This window comes from Thamnophis elegans, chromosome 1, assembly GCF_009769535.1.
Source record: "Thamnophis elegans isolate rThaEle1 chromosome 1, rThaEle1.pri, whole genome shotgun sequence".
Classification (NCBI taxonomy): domain Eukaryota; kingdom Metazoa; phylum Chordata; class Lepidosauria; order Squamata; family Colubridae; genus Thamnophis; species Thamnophis elegans.
The window spans coordinates 3,275,239-3,292,073 of NC_045541.1; the positions used below are offsets into that span (position 1 = coordinate 3,275,239).

General features: G+C 42.2%; 1 protein-coding gene across 1 annotated transcript in view; it reads right to left on the bottom strand.

Annotated features, from left to right (window-relative positions):
• Nucleotides 1–912: 912 nt before the first annotated feature.
• Nucleotides 913–16,835, bottom strand: part of MAP2 (microtubule associated protein 2) — a 107,203-nt gene continuing 91,280 nt past the window's right edge. The window contains exons 12-14 of the mRNA XM_032233930.1: nucleotides 8,259–8,340; nucleotides 3,203–3,315; nucleotides 913–1,128 (exon numbers count right to left, since the gene is read on the bottom strand). Of these exons, the coding sequence (XP_032089821.1) occupies nucleotides 913–1,128; nucleotides 3,203–3,315; nucleotides 8,259–8,340 (411 nt within the window). The remainder of the gene's footprint in view (nucleotides 1,129–3,202; nucleotides 3,316–8,258; nucleotides 8,341–16,835) is intronic.

The window sequence follows — 16,835 nt, forward strand, 5'->3', positions numbered from 1 at the left end:
AGGGGGGTTATCACAAATGGCCACACAGATTGAATATATATATATATATATATATATATATATATATATATATATATATATATATATATATATATATATATATAATACTGTATCGAACAGATGGGAGAGGACATGAAACCAGTAGTAAAGACACAAACCTAGATGTTTAACTAATATTCTAATCTGACATAACTCCATAGCTTAATTTCAGTAACTGTTTTTTTAAAAAAAGAAAGAAAATGTTGCTTCCCCGATACAGCTCATATGATTCCCCCCCCCAGTACTTACTTAATTATTAGTTAAATAATTTATTGTAATCAGCTATACACTGACATAATCATCCAACTTCCACAACGTTAATAACTTAATCGCCTCTTTCTTCTACCCCTGTATGTAAAATAACCCCACCCTTTCTGAAGTGTTGGCATCACTATATTGGCCCCTTCTGCATGGTCCTCCGACTCCTGTTTAAATTAACCGGTTGATAAATTACAAGTGGAGATGCTTCTTAAATTCCATCCATTCAACAACATGAGCAACTCAAGGGATTGAACAAGGCTCTTCGAAAAGTAGTGGATGGCCTTCAGGCACATTGAAGGTCAAAATGCATTGTTATCATAGTACATACTCCATGCAAGACAGAGCAGAGCAACAATAATTGTCCAATGTAATATACTGCAATTGTACCCATAGAAAAGCCAAGATCTTCCTGCTGTAATTGGAAATTAGGCCAGTTTCTGCATCTATATGGATCTTTCCCCCAGTTTTTTTATTTTATGATTACTACAGTCTTGGGATGTGACTTAATTTTAGACATAGTAAAGAATGAATGTTAACACCTGCTCAGAGCCCATTCCTGGCGAGGAATCATGCCTAAATATTGTAACTTCAAACACTGCTAACAAAGCAAATTCATAAGCCCTGTTTAGCGAGGGCTGCAGTGACATCTTCAGCCAAGGTGGCGAGTTGAGGAGATTCAAGCAGGTTGATACTGCCGGAGGAGGAGACATTGCTCAGCCTCCGAGGGGAAGCCACACTTGACCGGCCAGGAGATTGGGTGATGATTTCAGCGCCATGGTCCACACGGGCCTTTGCGTGTTCTCGGAAATTGAGTTTCTGGCTGTCGATCTGTGTAAGGAAGGAAGGTGCAAAAAATAAAATGTAGGAACTGCAGAGGTATGAAGCTCCCCTGAGACCAATTTCATTTTAATTTCCTTGGAAAAATTATCTCAATATTTCCTTGAATGGCAATCTTCCCTGGTCAAACTTCAGAAGGAGATTACAGTTTTGTGTGATTTGCCCAGCTTCTTTGTGAAGATGTCCTAATTTCATCACCAGAAATCTCCTACTGCAGAACTTAAATGAAAATGAAGATATGGGCAAGAGTCATGTGGGAAATGTTGGAATATAAATTTTGTTTTGTCGATCAGGACTTTCCAAATTAATTGAATGACAGGTTAATTCATGACAGATTCCCTGGGCCTGGGCTAAAACAATTTTTTAAAGATAATTTGTACTCTTTGGACATTCTGTATACTCTTTTTAAGATTGAAACATTGATTTAAATAATATTTTAACTTTTTTGTTTAAATCATAAAACAAATACTCCAGCTTATACAACGTAGTTAACGAAAACCACATAGTTAAGCTTTGTAGGGATCAGAAAAATCAATGAGGTTCATATGAACATAAAAAATAAATATGTAAAAATGTTTGCCCCCCCCCCCAGTAGATTTAAAAGAGGGAGAAGTAAATCATTTTTTGTTAAATTTTTGCATTTAACATTATTTTTTTCTTTAAAAAAATAGGAATATTCAAAAAAGAATTGTAATGTATTCCATAACAAAAAGGACACTGTCAAACCTGACTCAACTCCATAGTTACCTACACCTGCTTTTGCTCACAGCTTTGCCAAACAGTGATGGGGGTGGCTGGGCAGAGGGCGTAGATTCCTAAGGATGGAAGGAGGCTGTGGAATGCAAGTGAACTGTCTGTTGCTGGAGAGATGTCATCCACCAAGGCCAAGTAATGAAGAATGTTTTGACCGAAGCAGACAGTTTGTCCCAAAGCAAAAGAATTGAATTCAATTGCTGAACTATCAACCAATTACCCAGAAGGGGAGTTAGCTATGTGTTGTGGCCCAGCAGGAGCCGTTGGACCTGCCACCAGACTCCGACAGCGAGAGGCCCTATGAGTCAGCTCTGGAGGATGTGGAGGACCCTGGACAGGGTTCCAACTCCAAGCAGGGCGCAGAGAGGCTGGTTGGCCACCAGGAGGCGCCTGAGCCTTGGACCAGTGGGGAGGAGACAAAGGAGTGTGATCCAGATGCCAGTAGTGAGTTGTTCCTGGATGCCTGGCACTGAAGAGCTAATAGGCGTCAGGAACACTTGCGCAGTTACAGGAGGTAATTGCACTCAGCTGGTGGTCATTAGGCTCCTCTCCAGACTATAAAAGGACTGCTTGTGCACACGCCCCTCTTGCAGAAGTCAACTCAGGAACTAATGTTGGAGAACATTATCGTGAGCTTGGCAGGCTGGATTGCTGCCATGACTTATCTGTGCTGGATTGCTGCCCAAGCTTGTCTGTGCCGGTTTGCTGCCAAGGACCTGTCTGTCTGTTAATTAAATGCCGTAACTTATCTTTGGCTCGGAGTATGTTGGTGTGGGACGAGGGGAATCAGAACAGCTATGTATATTTTCCCAGGAAAAATCCCAGAACTGACTTTGCTTCTACTGTGCCTAGATGGATTTTTCAATAAAGCTATTCTTGGTTAACCAAAAGAGTCGGGAGTTTCTTTTGTTGAATGTTGGCTGAAACTAAATCAAACATACAGTGAAGATGAAACCTGAAAGATTTTGTACATAAACCAGTGGTCATCGGGTAAAACTTTGACTTCAGAGAGGAGGCAGGAAATATCTGGAACTTGGATATGGCATAAGGTGGGACTTTTCACCCTTGGGAATCTCCCTGCTTTTTCAAGTCTCCTCTGAAGGAAGAGCTAAGCAATTAACTCAAGCCTAAAGCGGGACATCATGAGGTAGTAGGAACTTCTATCTCTATGTAAATCATTGCCATTTTTACCTATAGGACTATGAAGAACTCCAGAATATTAAACAACTCCACAATATTAAAGAAAAGAATAGATAATCCATTAAATTAACATATTGACAAGCTGTCAAGTTTATAACCCTTGATGTCTTACCTTGATATTACCTCCTCCAGGCACATGATGAGCATTGTCAAGTGAGCCAACTTTGGCATGAGCCTTTTCTTTAAAATCGAGTCTCACACTTTCGATTTTCACTCGACCCCCTCCTATAAGTTTACGGGGGAAGAGAAAAATACTTTAAAAGAGCACAGTTCTTCTGGATCTAGAATTTAAATAGCATTTAAACCTACTGTGTAACTGGTTATTATGCACTTCAAACTGAAAAAAAATATTTAGTATATGATGAGAACACGACAAAAGGAAAACAAACATATGCACACAATCCACATTAATTGTAGACAAACATTTTATAGCAGTGGGCCTCATGACTAGAAAATCTGACTATAATTAGCTAAAATGAGATATATCTGCCATATCTGCCATACAAATGGAATCTGAGATATACAGGAATTGGTGAATTTTCACAGATTTGTATAACACACTAAATCAGTTTGTGGTTTGGCTTTCTGCAGTCTAAACCCAGGTCATGGGCTTCATTGTGGTTAATAGGAAAAACCTTAACTACATATTATACCAGAGGTGGGTTCCTACCAGTTCGCATCTATTCGGTAGAACCGGTTCGTCAAATCTACCGAACCGGTTAGAAGAGGTTCCACCAGAGGACCCGGAAAGCAGGCCACACCTACAGAAGAGGTTCCAAAATTTTTTGAAACCCACCACTGGTCCTTGGATATGATTATTCTACACTATCATGCTCATATTTATAAAACTCAGTTTTGCCTCTGTGAAAGGTAAGGATGACTCCTGCGTTTGTGGTGCAATCAGAACATTGCGTGTGTTGAAGTTGTTTTAACGCAAACCAAAGATGCCTTTTAAAAAACAAGTTTGCATCATATTCTCATGCATGCCAGTGCTGTGTGTGAGGTAATTTAAGGTGGTTCTGACAAGTGTCGTCGGCATCTTCATATCCGGTCACATGGGCGGCAAGCCACTCCCATCCGGTCACATGGGCGGCAAGCCACTCCCACAAAGGAGGCCACACCCACAGAATAGGTTCGAACAATTTTTGAAACCCACCACTGTATTATACCAATGGTGTGGTGAAGACTATGTGACCTTCACTTTCCCATTTAATTTCAGCCATCATAAAACTGAAGCAGCACTGCATCTACAGTTCCTGGACTTCATTTTTGGACTATACCTCCTTGCAACCACACTAGGTCGACGTGATTCTGATTGGACTAGCTGTTCCCTGTGAACCAAAAGCAGGAACAGTGAATTGGCCAGTTAGTTCCCAGATGGCCAGGACGCCAGCGAAAAATCTTTGTTCGGAATGATTTGGGATCACATCCTGGTGGGATTGATGAAAAGGGCTATTTGGCTCTGCACTAACTTTAAAAAGGACACTGAAAAGTTATATGGAGATACTTGCAAGAATAATAGTAGAGGTTTTTATTTAAAATATTTTCTGCAATTTCTTAAGCCACCAAGTCATACCTTGCCCTATTTTAATTAATAATCAATAGACGTTTTGTCACAATTTTGCTGATTTCTGTCATCCTTTTAAGTGTGACGTACATAATATGAATATGCTTATGCCTACAAATCAGAGGTGGGTTGCTCCCAGCTTGGCCCGGTTCAGCCGAATCAGTAGTGGTGGCGGCAGGAGGCTCTGCCTACCCAGATGCTTCTGCACACATACGCAGAAGTGTTGCACTCACGTGTGAGTGCATGCACAAGCACAAGCAAACCGGTCCTTCCGACGCGCCCTAAAATGTTGGCTTTTCCAGCAAGCCAGCCTGGCCTGAACAGAATAAAATAAATGATTGATTTAATTGTTAATTTTAATCTAATTTTTAAAATTGCATTGTTAATATTAATTGGGTTTGTTTTTGGATACTTTATTTAATTTCCTTTTTAACTTTTGTAATATGTGTTTTTTTTTAATGTTGTACACCGCCCTGAGTTCTTTGAGAGAAGGGCGGCATATAAATCTAATAAACAAATAAGCAAATAAACGGTATTAAACTGGTTAGGAACCCACCACTGCAACAAATAGTTACATTTAAACAATGTTTGGAAAACACCCAGGAAAAAAATAGTGTGAAACACTCATGACAAACATCTGTCCTTCCTTTTAAAACAACTGCAGTATAGCCATATAATTTTTCTTTGGATATTTTAGTATTTTACTGCTATGAAAGATATTCTTCCTATCAAGTTGTTTTATATACGGTGCTAACAATGAAACGAATGTAACTTTCAGGAGAAACATATTTTTTCCTGAAATTAAGGAAGCAGAATTCACATGTAAACTATTTAGTTACTTTTATACTTCGATCATAGTCTAAATTTTATAATTAAAATACAAGAGATTAATGAGTTTGTGTAAATGAAGTGCTGCACTAATAGATAAGTTTAATGTACTCTGGAAATAAAATTATGCAGTTTTTTTATTGGTCTTCAATAATTACAGGCTTCTAAAAAGATTCTCTGCCAATGATGAAATAATGGTGATGTTGGGCTATGCACTGCAACAGATTTTAACACAAAAAAGTTGCCTTTGTGGTCCCAGGAAAAAGTGCGCTGCTTTTAAAAGCAGTTTCAAACAGGACTTCCGTTCGTGTCCCTGAAAACTCTGAAGCACTGGTTTCTTAACTTGCTTCAACCAGCTAGCAATAGCAATAGCAATAGCAGTAGACTTATATACCGCTTCATAGGCCTTTCAGGCCTCTCTAAGCGGTTTACAGAGAGTCAGCATATTGCCCCCAACAATCTGGGTCCTCATTTTACCCACCTCGGAAGGATGGAAGGCTGAGTCAACCCTGAGCCGGTGAGATTTGAACCGCTGACCTGCTGATCTAGCAGTAGCCTGCAGTGCTGCATTTAACCACTGCGCCACCTTGGCTCGACATAGCTCTACATAGTGACCTATTTGATTTGGTGGAAGTCCCTTTAACTCTAGGCTTATCACTTTGGGGGAAGACACCGGCTCCATTCTTCTTGGAATGAGTGAGAAAACTGAGAAACCATGTAAGTTAAGTAGTATGGGGCAAAAATATTCTCAGCAGGTAAATAGGCTGGTATATCAACATCTCCAGTTTTGACGTGATCCCAGTAACTTGTTGGGAAATGATTATTCTGCATAGACTGTTCAAACACCTTTTTGTTTTGGTTACAAGTCTGCGATTTTGGTGGTCTCCCATATTCCTGTTAACTTCTGAATTCAATATAGCAATAGCAGTTAGACTTATATACTGCTTCATAGGGCTTTCAGCCCTCTCTAAGTGGTTTACAGAGTCAGCATATCACCCCCACAGTCTGGGTCCTCATTTTACCCACCTCGGAAGGATGGAAGGCTGAGTCAACCCTGAGCCGGTGAGATTTGAACCGCTGAACTGCAGAACTGCAGTCAGCTGAAGTAGCCTGCAGTGCTGCGTTTAACTACTGCGCCACCTCGGCTCTCTCTGACAATATAAAGTGCCAGCTTTAACATATAAAGGCCATTACAGTTTGGTGCCAGGTAATCTGCAGGGCCTCTTCTTTCCCATTGGCACAGCCATTTGGATCATGCCAAGAGAAGCAGCTGACTGTCCATTTTGGGGAGGGTAGATGGGAGCTTAGAGCAGCCTCCCCTCCCACCCCCCATTCCCAGAATGGCTTCCTACCCAAAGTCCAGTTAGGTACAACTTTAACTGTCTTCCAGAAATAGCTGAAGATGGAGCATTTCAGGAGAGCACTGCGTGACCCGTCAAAACCGCGGTCCACAAAAGCGCGATCAACGAAAGCGCGCATTTGACGTCATCACAGCGCGATGAAAAATATTAAAAATTGAAATAACAATAAAATTAAAGCAAGCCGATTCACATAAAGGTAAGGGTTAGGTTTAGGTTTAGGTTTAGGGTTAGGGTTAGGTTAAGGGTTAGGGTTAGGTTTAGAGCGCTAGGGTTACGTTTAGTGTTACGTTAAAGGTTAGCGTTAGGTTTAGCGTTAGGTTAAGGGTTAGGTTTAGGGTTAGATTTAGGCTTAGGTTAAGGGTTAGGTTTAGGGTTAGGTTTAGGATTAGGTTTGGGGGGGGGTTAGGGTAAGGTTTTCGCTTTATTTTTACATTTTTCGATCACAGCGCAATGTTTTCGTCGCGCTGTGATGACATCAAATGCGCGCTTTCGTTGACCGCGATTTTGTCGTCCGTGGTTTTGTGGTGGAACCGAGCACTGAGGTATCAATGCCAGATATTGGTTTGTGGTCTCTGTGTACTATATATATTTTTTATTTTAACTATATGTAACTGTACTAACTATATATAACTGTATTATATTTTAACTATTAACTATTTAACTTTAATTAAGCCACTACGACTACTTACAAGTGTCCCATGATATAAATTAAGTGATAGATGGATGGATACTTTACAACTTAAGTCACTGCAATGCTAAATATAGGCAATATTTATGTTTTTAATGTTAGAAAATGTGTACAACCAATCACTTCATGTTGGTTTATCTATTTTAAAAGGCTTGGTATATTTGACTCCAATGATTTATCTGCAATTATTTGGTTTTACTGGAAAAGGGAAATTTCCTTTAAAAAACCCTTGTGAATTATACCTACCAGATATATTGTTTATATGATTTTCTCAGCACACATTTGACCAATTACCAGATTGATGTAGTCAACCTTTCTTTAATTTAGTTCCCATGTACTTCAATGATGTAATGCAGGACATACTTGAGAAACCAATGTAAAAGTTTCACAATCATAAATTCCTCAAAGAATGCACTGAGAAGTAGTTATGGCCAATCTACTCCCTCAAGGCTTTTCTATGAGTGCTCTTGTGTCGCTCATCTTCTTCCCATCTCATTTATATCAGCTTGGCTGATGGATAGGCTTTGTTAGAGACCTCCTTCCTCCTACCCTGCCATGTAGCAATGGCAACAGACCAGATATTAGGGAAATGGAGGATGCCGTTTTCCCCAATAATCCAGACATGGTTTTGGAACCTGACTGCCTAGAAATGAAACTGTAGAAAATTGCAGAATTTCTGGAGTTTACAGAATTCCATTTCCTCTCTGGAAAATCTTAGCATTACCTGGCCTATGACGGATATTCTTCAGGGAACCACATTTAGAAGTCACATGACTCAAGTCTATCTTCTTGGTTACAATTTGCACCTGTTTAAAATATACAAAATATATCTGTAAGTTTATAGAGAGCTATAGACACGGGAAAAAGATGCATTTTATATCTGTAGGAAGAAGAAAGAAAAATAGAAAAGGTTAAGTGTCTAGTATGAAAAACGCAGAATATTAGAAAGAAATAATAATGGTACAAAGGAAGGAATGATATCCAGGTTAATACAGCAAACATCCCATTGGAAGAGTAAATTAGTGGAATCATTTCAAATCTCTTTCATTGATATGTAAGGTTGTTAATCAGGAAAGTGAGATTATTTTTAAAGATGAAGATAAGATTTGCCTCAGTGCTGTGTGTAGAAGTGTGTCTTTTAAAGCTTCCATTTTCCTTAGGATGTTTTATTTTCATTTCCTGACTTTCTGCTCAGGACAATTTTTTCTTCCTAGACCAATGTTTCTCAACCTTGGTGACTTTAAGTCCTGTGGACTTCACCTCCCAGAATCCCCCAGCTGGCTGTCCTAGACTATTTCATAAACTTCCTTAGCTCCTGAGAAACATTAGTGGAAATATTGTCTTATAATTTTGACATGTGGAATATCTCAAAATATTTAAGTGGAGTTCACTAGATTGCTTGGAGTAAGTTTGCTGAAAGGGTCAAACCATTCAACTGAGCAAGTGACTCCTAAGATAGCCCTAGATTCATGTATCTCCCACTGTGAAATGAAAGCAACTTATAAGTAGTTAACATCCATTGTTCAGTGGCTATGAATGCCATCTGGCAAGATTAGGACCAATCCATTTCTCTTACCTTTGAATCAGTGACAATATACCTCACATTTTAATCAAGCAATGGTAATTTTCTGTTGACATTGTTTCTTCAGAACTCAGGACTTGTAATACTTTTTCATTTTGTTTTCAAGCTTTGATTAACGATGGAATTCAGAAGAATCAAAGCAATTAAGTCATTACATCAGTGCTTGTAGAACAGGATGCTTTGTGAAGAAAACCTGGCTCTTATCCTTTGGACTGAAACTTTGGGGGGAAGAAGGGATATACCACTCAGCACACAAAGCTGATGCATTATTAGACCAAGTTAATGTGTGAAGCATTAGTAAGAAGAGAAGCAATCTTGGTAGAGGATTAAAGGGCTAGTACATATAGTGTGGTTCCTCAGAGACGCCTGGAGAACAATGTAAGATACTACCTCTACTTACATTTCCTCCCCCTGCTGAATGATTGATGTTATCTCTTGAACCACATCTGGCGTGTACATCGCTAAAATTAATCTTCTTGCTTAAAATCCTAACCTAAAAGGAATTGGAGGTTATCTTACTATTAAGCATATTCTTTGGTTTTCATGATCCTGAAAATCAAGGTGCAAAACTACACTATAAAGTTTGGCTTTGCAAGATTGCAGACTAACCAACCAGCATCTTGTACATATCTATTATCTTCCTCAAACATGGTCCATATAGCTATGTATAGTGTATGCATCTCAAAATCAGTTGCTGGAATACTTTAACAAAGAATAATCGCATTAATTAATCAACAATATGTCAATATATTGCTATTCACCATAAAATGTCATGGTACAATAATAATGGGTGCCTTTATGTCACGTTTTTATATGAATAAACATGTGTGGAAGATGGAACACGAGGCGCACTCAAAGCAGGCCCAGAAGGCAGAAAGATTTGTTCACCAAAATTTCGGGTGACAAAAGTGTGCCACAGTATCAAAATGAAGAGTCAGAAGAAGACATCAGAAAGGATGATTCCCTGAATGACAGATTGTTCCAATGCGAGCTGCATGAGGAATGCTGCTCTGGTGGGAAAACACCAGGATGTGCCACAATAAAACCCCCAAAGATTGCCTGCCCAATCTTGTGGGAAAATGTAAAAATCTTGGGGATTGTTGTCCTTGGTTTTATGTGGGGTTCACCGACAAATGCGCGATAGACATACGCGCGCCGACAAAACCGTGACGGACAAATGAGCCCCGTCAAAATCGCTAATTGATTTTCGACAAAAACGCACAGACAAATGCGCGACGACAAAATCGCGTCATCAACAAACTATAGACAGCCCAGTGAATGTGCTGGGCCTTTAACATAGTGGGATGCGTATACGTACGTTATAACCCTAACCCTAAAATTTTTTCGATTTTATTGTGCTTGTCATTGCGCTTTTGTCGGCGCGATTTTGACGGCACGAATTTGTGGACACGATTTTGACATCACGTTTCAATCGGCGCTATTTTGTCAGCGCACATATGTCTATCGCGCAGTTGTCGGGTCACATTATGTGGGTATCCTAAGTAAAACATTGAAGAGCTGGATGTGCTGCACAGCATAGGGGTCAGAATTTACATGACTGTTGTGAGGCTTTTATTAATTCTGTTTGGATTTACCTTTGATAACCTCTGTAGATTTTACTCTTTAATACCATTTTATATTGTCTGTATGTGTTAACTGCCTGGTATCATATTTGTGAGACTGGTGGCCAAACTTAACCTATGACCACTCATTCAGTGACTGTTTGAAGTTACAACAGCACTGAATTAATGGTGGTTGCAACTGGTTCTTAGACTACCAGCCATCCGAGCATCCCCATCACATGATCTCAATCTGGGTGCTTGGCAACTCACATGCACTGATCACCAGTTGCCAAATGCCCCACAGTTACATGCGTGGCACGACAAAACCGCGGTGATCAAAATAGCGGTGATTAAACTGCGTCGCTAAAGCCGCGATGTCATCACCGTGCGTCATCACCGCCGCAACAACAGTGCACCGACAGAAGGGCGTTCTACATGCTTCATTCTTTGCCTCTGTATCTCCAAAGGTAGCCCTCCTCCTCCAGCTGACAGCGGGCACGGGGCAAAGCGGGCTGCCCAGCAGCAGCAGCCCGCGGGAAGGGTCCAGCTCAGCCGCAGGGGGCAGCAGAAAGCCCGCGGGGGGCAGCAGAAAGCCCTGGGGGGGCCCGAGCAGGGCCGCGGACGCTGCCCGCCCTGCCTCTTCCTCCGGGGGAGGTGCCGGCGGTAGAGGAGGACGCGGCAGCAGCGGCGGCTGAGGCTCTCCCGGGGCCGGCGAAGCAGGCTTTGTGGTGGAACCAGTTACATGATAGTCATTTTCAAACTTCCATGCTGGTTTCCGATGAACGTCAAAGGGGAAGCCAGCAGAGAAGATTGCAAATCTTTGCAGTAAATCTGCCCCACCCATGTACCCACCTCAGCCCCTCTGTACTTGCACTGTGCTGATCACCTGCATATCCCATCACCTCTACCTCATACCCCTGGGTATCCTTTCCTCACCCATGTGGCACCTCTCATGCCCTCTCCCCAACCTGCACAGAGCTACTCATGCACTCTCAATGACTCATGCCTCTCACATCTCCCTGCACACCCTCCCTGATCTGCATAACAGCTCCCATGCATTCCACTGCACCCTCCCTCATCTGCATGGCACCTTTTCCACATCCTCCTGACCCACAGTGCCTCCACTTGCACACCCTTCCTAATGTATGAGGAGCTTCTTGCATAGCCCTACATAACCTCCCTAATCCACACAATGTCTCTTGCACACCTCTCATACCTTTCTATAACCTCCGTAATCCCCCCCCCAAACAGCCTGTGGACCTGGGATTTGTAGCTTCCTGCCCACTTCCACACTAACTTTGGTTGTGGGAAGCCAGCAGGAGTTGCCTCACATAATGACCATAGAATTCAGTCAATGAATCAATTGGGATTGCAGGGATTTCCACTGTGGAACAATGTGGTTACATTTTATGATCACACCACTTAGCAAAGTACTTGCAGTCTCAAGAACTAACTGATGATGATGATGATGATGATGATGATGATGATGATGATGATGATAATGATGATAATCTTTGGTGAGATTCACAGCCTTTGGGGCTGGTTGGTAGCTCAACAGTTTGAGTCCTAACTAAGAACCTAGGAACTGTTAAGATAACATTGGAGGATATAAGCTTTTCCAAGTAGGGAGTTTTTTTGTAGAATCAGAATGTTCAAGTCTGATAAATTTAAAATTTCCAAATACCGAGGTAGCCCTTTGGGTATTGCTCCAAGGGCTCCAATTACAATCGGGACAACACACAATTTCTTTTTCCACAGTCGCTCAACTTCAATTTGCAAGTCCTGGTATTTTGTGATTTTTTCTTGCTGTTTATCTTCAATTTGTGCATCTCCAGGTATTGCAATGAACCATACTTTTTTTCTTTTCAACTATTGTTATGTCAGGTGTGTTGTGGGCCAAGTGCCTGTCAGTCTGAATTCTGAAGTCCCACAAGATCTTGACTTTCTCATTCTCTAAACCTTCTGAACCTGATGTTCCCAGTAGTTTTTGCTGTACTCAAATCCAAATAATCCAAATATCATCATCATCATCATCATCATCATCATCATCATCATCATCATCATCATCATTCATATATTATAGATACACTATAATGTATGCAATATTATGTATGTATGTATGTATGTATGTATGTATGTATGTATGTATGTATGTATTATTCAAGCATAGCCTTGCCAGTTAGACTATGAATTGGGAAGATAAATAGGATGTATGAATTTGTGAATAAGTGAATTTTCTATTTGGAAAATGAACTATAGAAAATAAAAATTAGCATTTATTTTATATACCTGAATCTCTAGATAAAAAAAGAATAAATGTCATTGAAGATGTTTCCAGCCGTAAATGGGATATGATTTAGTTACTCATGCAACCATGGCTGGGGAATTCTGGGAGTTGAAGTCCGGGCATCTTCAAGTTGCCAAGATTGAGAAACACTGCTCTAGCCATTTCTTAGGAAGAGAAATTTAGAGAAGCACACGCTTACCCTGGCAAGTATATATTAATTTCTTAAGAAGGTTTAGGTTTAGGTTTAGGTAGTTTTATTTATATGCCGCCCTTTTCCCTGGGGGGACTCAGGGCGGCTTACAGTTCAAAAGGAAGGGAGGACATACAAATTAAACACATGAGACAGTACATCGTTAAAAAACACAACATTCATACAATTCGGGTGGGTTGAGATCTTTAGTCCCAGGCCTGTCGGGACAGCCAGGTTTTGAGGGCTATGCGGAAGGTCTGAAGGGTGGTGAGGGTACGAATCTCCACGGGGAGATCGTTCCATAGGGTCGGAGCTGCCACCGAGAAGGCTCTCCTCCGCGTAGTTGCCAGTCGACACTGACCGGCTGATGGAACTCGGAGGAGGCCTAATCTATGGGATCTAATTGGTCGAGAGGAGGTAATTGGCAGTAGGCGGTCTCTCAAGTACCCAGATCCACTACCATGGAGGGCTTTGTAGGTGACAAGTAGCACCTTGAAGCGTACCCGGAGACCGACAGGTAGCCAGTGCAGCTCGCGGAGGATAGGTGTTATGTGGGTGAAACGAGGTGCACCCACGATCGCTCGCGCGGCCGCATTCTGAACTAGCTGAAGTCGCCGAATACTCTTCAAGGGCAGCCCCATGTAGAGCACATTGCAGTACTCCAGCCTAGAGGTCACAAGGGCACGGGTGACTGTTGTGAGAGCCTCCTGGTTCAGGTAGGGGCGCAACTGGTGTACCAGGCGAACCTGGGTAAATGCCCCCCTGGTCACAGCTGACAAATGGTGTTCAAAAGTCAGCTGTGGGTCCAGGAGGACTCCCAAGTTGCGGACCCTGTCTGAGGGGCCTAGTATTTGACCCCCCCAGCCTGAGAGATGGAACACTTGGCAAATTAGTGGGAGGGAAGCACAACAGCCACTCGGTCTTTTCTGGATTGAGCACAAGCTTGTTAACCCTCATCCAGTCTCTAACAGCCTCAAGGCCCTGGCTCATCACATCCACCGCTTCATTGAGTTGGCACGGGGCGGACAGATACAACTGTGTATCGTCCGCATACTGGTGGTATTTTATCCCGTGCCGCCGAATGATCTCGCCCAGTGGTTTCATGTAGATATTAAAAAGTAGGGGGGACAGGACTGAACCCTGCGGCACCCCATATGTTAGGGGCCTAGGGGTCGATCTCTGCCCTCCGACTAACACCGACTGCGACCTGTCCGAGAGGTAAGAGGAGAACCACCGTAAAACAGTGCCTCCCACCCCCACCCCCCGCAGTCGTCGCAGAAGGATACCATGGTAAGTATAGTGATGGGTGGGGGGGAAGCTTGCAGATGTTATAATGGGACAAGGCAAAAATGGCTAAGCCCCAAATAGGTGCCAGAGATCTGGCAAGTAGAATCAAATTATTCTAGGGTTGTTTAGGGTAGATTTTCATTCTGAGTTGCATATAATATCATACACAAGGAGCAGCCAATCTTAACTTCTTTTTTGAGTGGTGAAGACATTTACTCTAGAACTTTTATTTTTCTGAGAAACAGGCAGACTGAAAGGGATTGAAAAATATGCATCATTCATCTAATAAGATACACTATCTACATACATGGATGTACCGTATTACCGTATTTTTCGGAGTATAAGATGCACCGGAATATAAGATGCACCAAGGTTTTGAAGAGGCAAATTTAAAAAAAAAAAGTTTTTGCACTCTGCAGACCTCCCAAAAACTGCCCATTTTTCGTGAAAACAGGTCCATTTTTTCCAAAAAAAGGGAATAAATAGCCTTTAGGAGGTTTATAGAGTGGTTCTGGCGGGGCAAAAACAAGCAAAAAAGGTCAGTTTTTCTCAAAAACGGGGCCATTTTTGTCAAAAAAAGGTATGCATAGCCTTTAGGAGGCTTATAGAGTGTTCCTGGGGGTTGGGGGGGCGAAATTGAGCAAAAAACAGCCTGTTTTTCACTCATTTCTGCCCTCCCCAGCAACCAGGAGCACTCTGCAAGGCTCTTAAAGGCTATACACAACCATTTTGGTGAAGGGGGTGGGGTTTGGGGAGGCAGAAAATGCGGTATTCAGTGTATAAGACGCACCCAGATTTTCAGCCTCTTTTTTGAGGGAAAAGGGTGCGTCTTATAGTCTGAAAAATGCAGTAATTTATATCTGGTCAATGTCAGTATCAGTTTAAATTCAATCACTAGACCAATCCTTTGAATATTCCACACCATATTCTCACATACACAAATCCCACCGATCTGCATTTTATCTGCCCTTCATTTTCTCCAGTACTTAAATTTAGTATACAATCTGCCCAGTTTTAGTACAAAAAAAAAATATTTCAGCAAATTAACTGAAACCTATCTACAAACCAACCCAAGAAGTACATGTAGAAAAGAAAGATGGAAAAATTTGGATTGATTTTCACAGTCCCCGAGTTTGAATATTGTTGAAAATCTGTTGAGAGGTTATAGACCACAGTGCAGACAAAGAATATTCCTAAACTCTGAACTTCCTTGAGTTCTGAAGGAAAGAGTGGGAAAATAATAAGAATGGGAGGATGTTTAGCTGCCTACAGGAAATATTTGGAAGGCACTGTTTCTGTGAAAGGAAGTTAACAAAGAGGTACCTGAACTGCCCCTGAAGAACAAATAAAGAATTGGAGAGGGGGAAAATAAACCTAACAAAATAAGGCAGCAGAGATGGCCTGATGGCCCAAGGATAAAAGCTATTTTCCGGCCTATTCATTCAGCTGGCTACGCTTCTATATCTCCTGCCCAATGTGCTGACCAGGGTGGGAATCATCCCTGAGGATTTTCCTCACTCTGCTGAGGCAGGAGGTCCTGGCAATTTCACCCAGTAGAGCAAGGGGGCAGCCCATGATTTTTTGTGCTGTGCTCATCACCCTCTGTAATGCCTTTCTGTCTGTGGCTGTCAAGCCAGCATACCATGCTGGAACATGTGAGGATGCTTTCTATCGTAAACTGGTAAGAGGAAGTAATCCGCCGTTGTTCCACCTTTATTTTACCGCAAGACACGAAGGAAATGGAGTCTCTATTGAGCCTTCCGGACCACCTGGGACATTTTTCCAGGTGAGATCTTGGTTAAGGTGCACTCCAGGGGTGGGTTTCAACTGGTTCGCGGCGGTCCCTGCGAACCGGTTGGTCGCCGAACCTGGAAGTAAGTAACTTCCAGGAACGGCGAAGGGCGCACCCGCCCGCCCGCGGTCCTTACCCGGTTTTGACGAGTTCTGCACTTCCACACATGCGCAGGATGCATACAGCGCCTGCGTGATCGTCCAGGAGCAGCTGGAGCGTCGCGCAGACGCTAGTATGCATGCGTGCACCGCGCGCGTGCATGAGGACGCCGCCGGCCCCATTCCAACCAAACCGGTTGGAACGGGGCGAGAAACCCACCCCTGGTGCACTCCTAGGAATTTGAAAGAGGAGACCCTCTCCGCACAGCCCCCCTTGATGTAGAGTGGGGCAGGTTCCTCTCTCTGCTTCCAGAAGTCCAGCACCGTCTCCTTTCTCTTGCTGATGTTTAGATCTACATGAGCACCATGTAGATAACTTCTGGACTTCTTCCCTGTATGCTGATTCATCTCCTTCTGTAATAAGACCCAATATGGTGATGCCATCTGCAAACTTTATTATCCTATTAGATGTATCAGAAGATGTGCAGTCATGTGTGTACAAC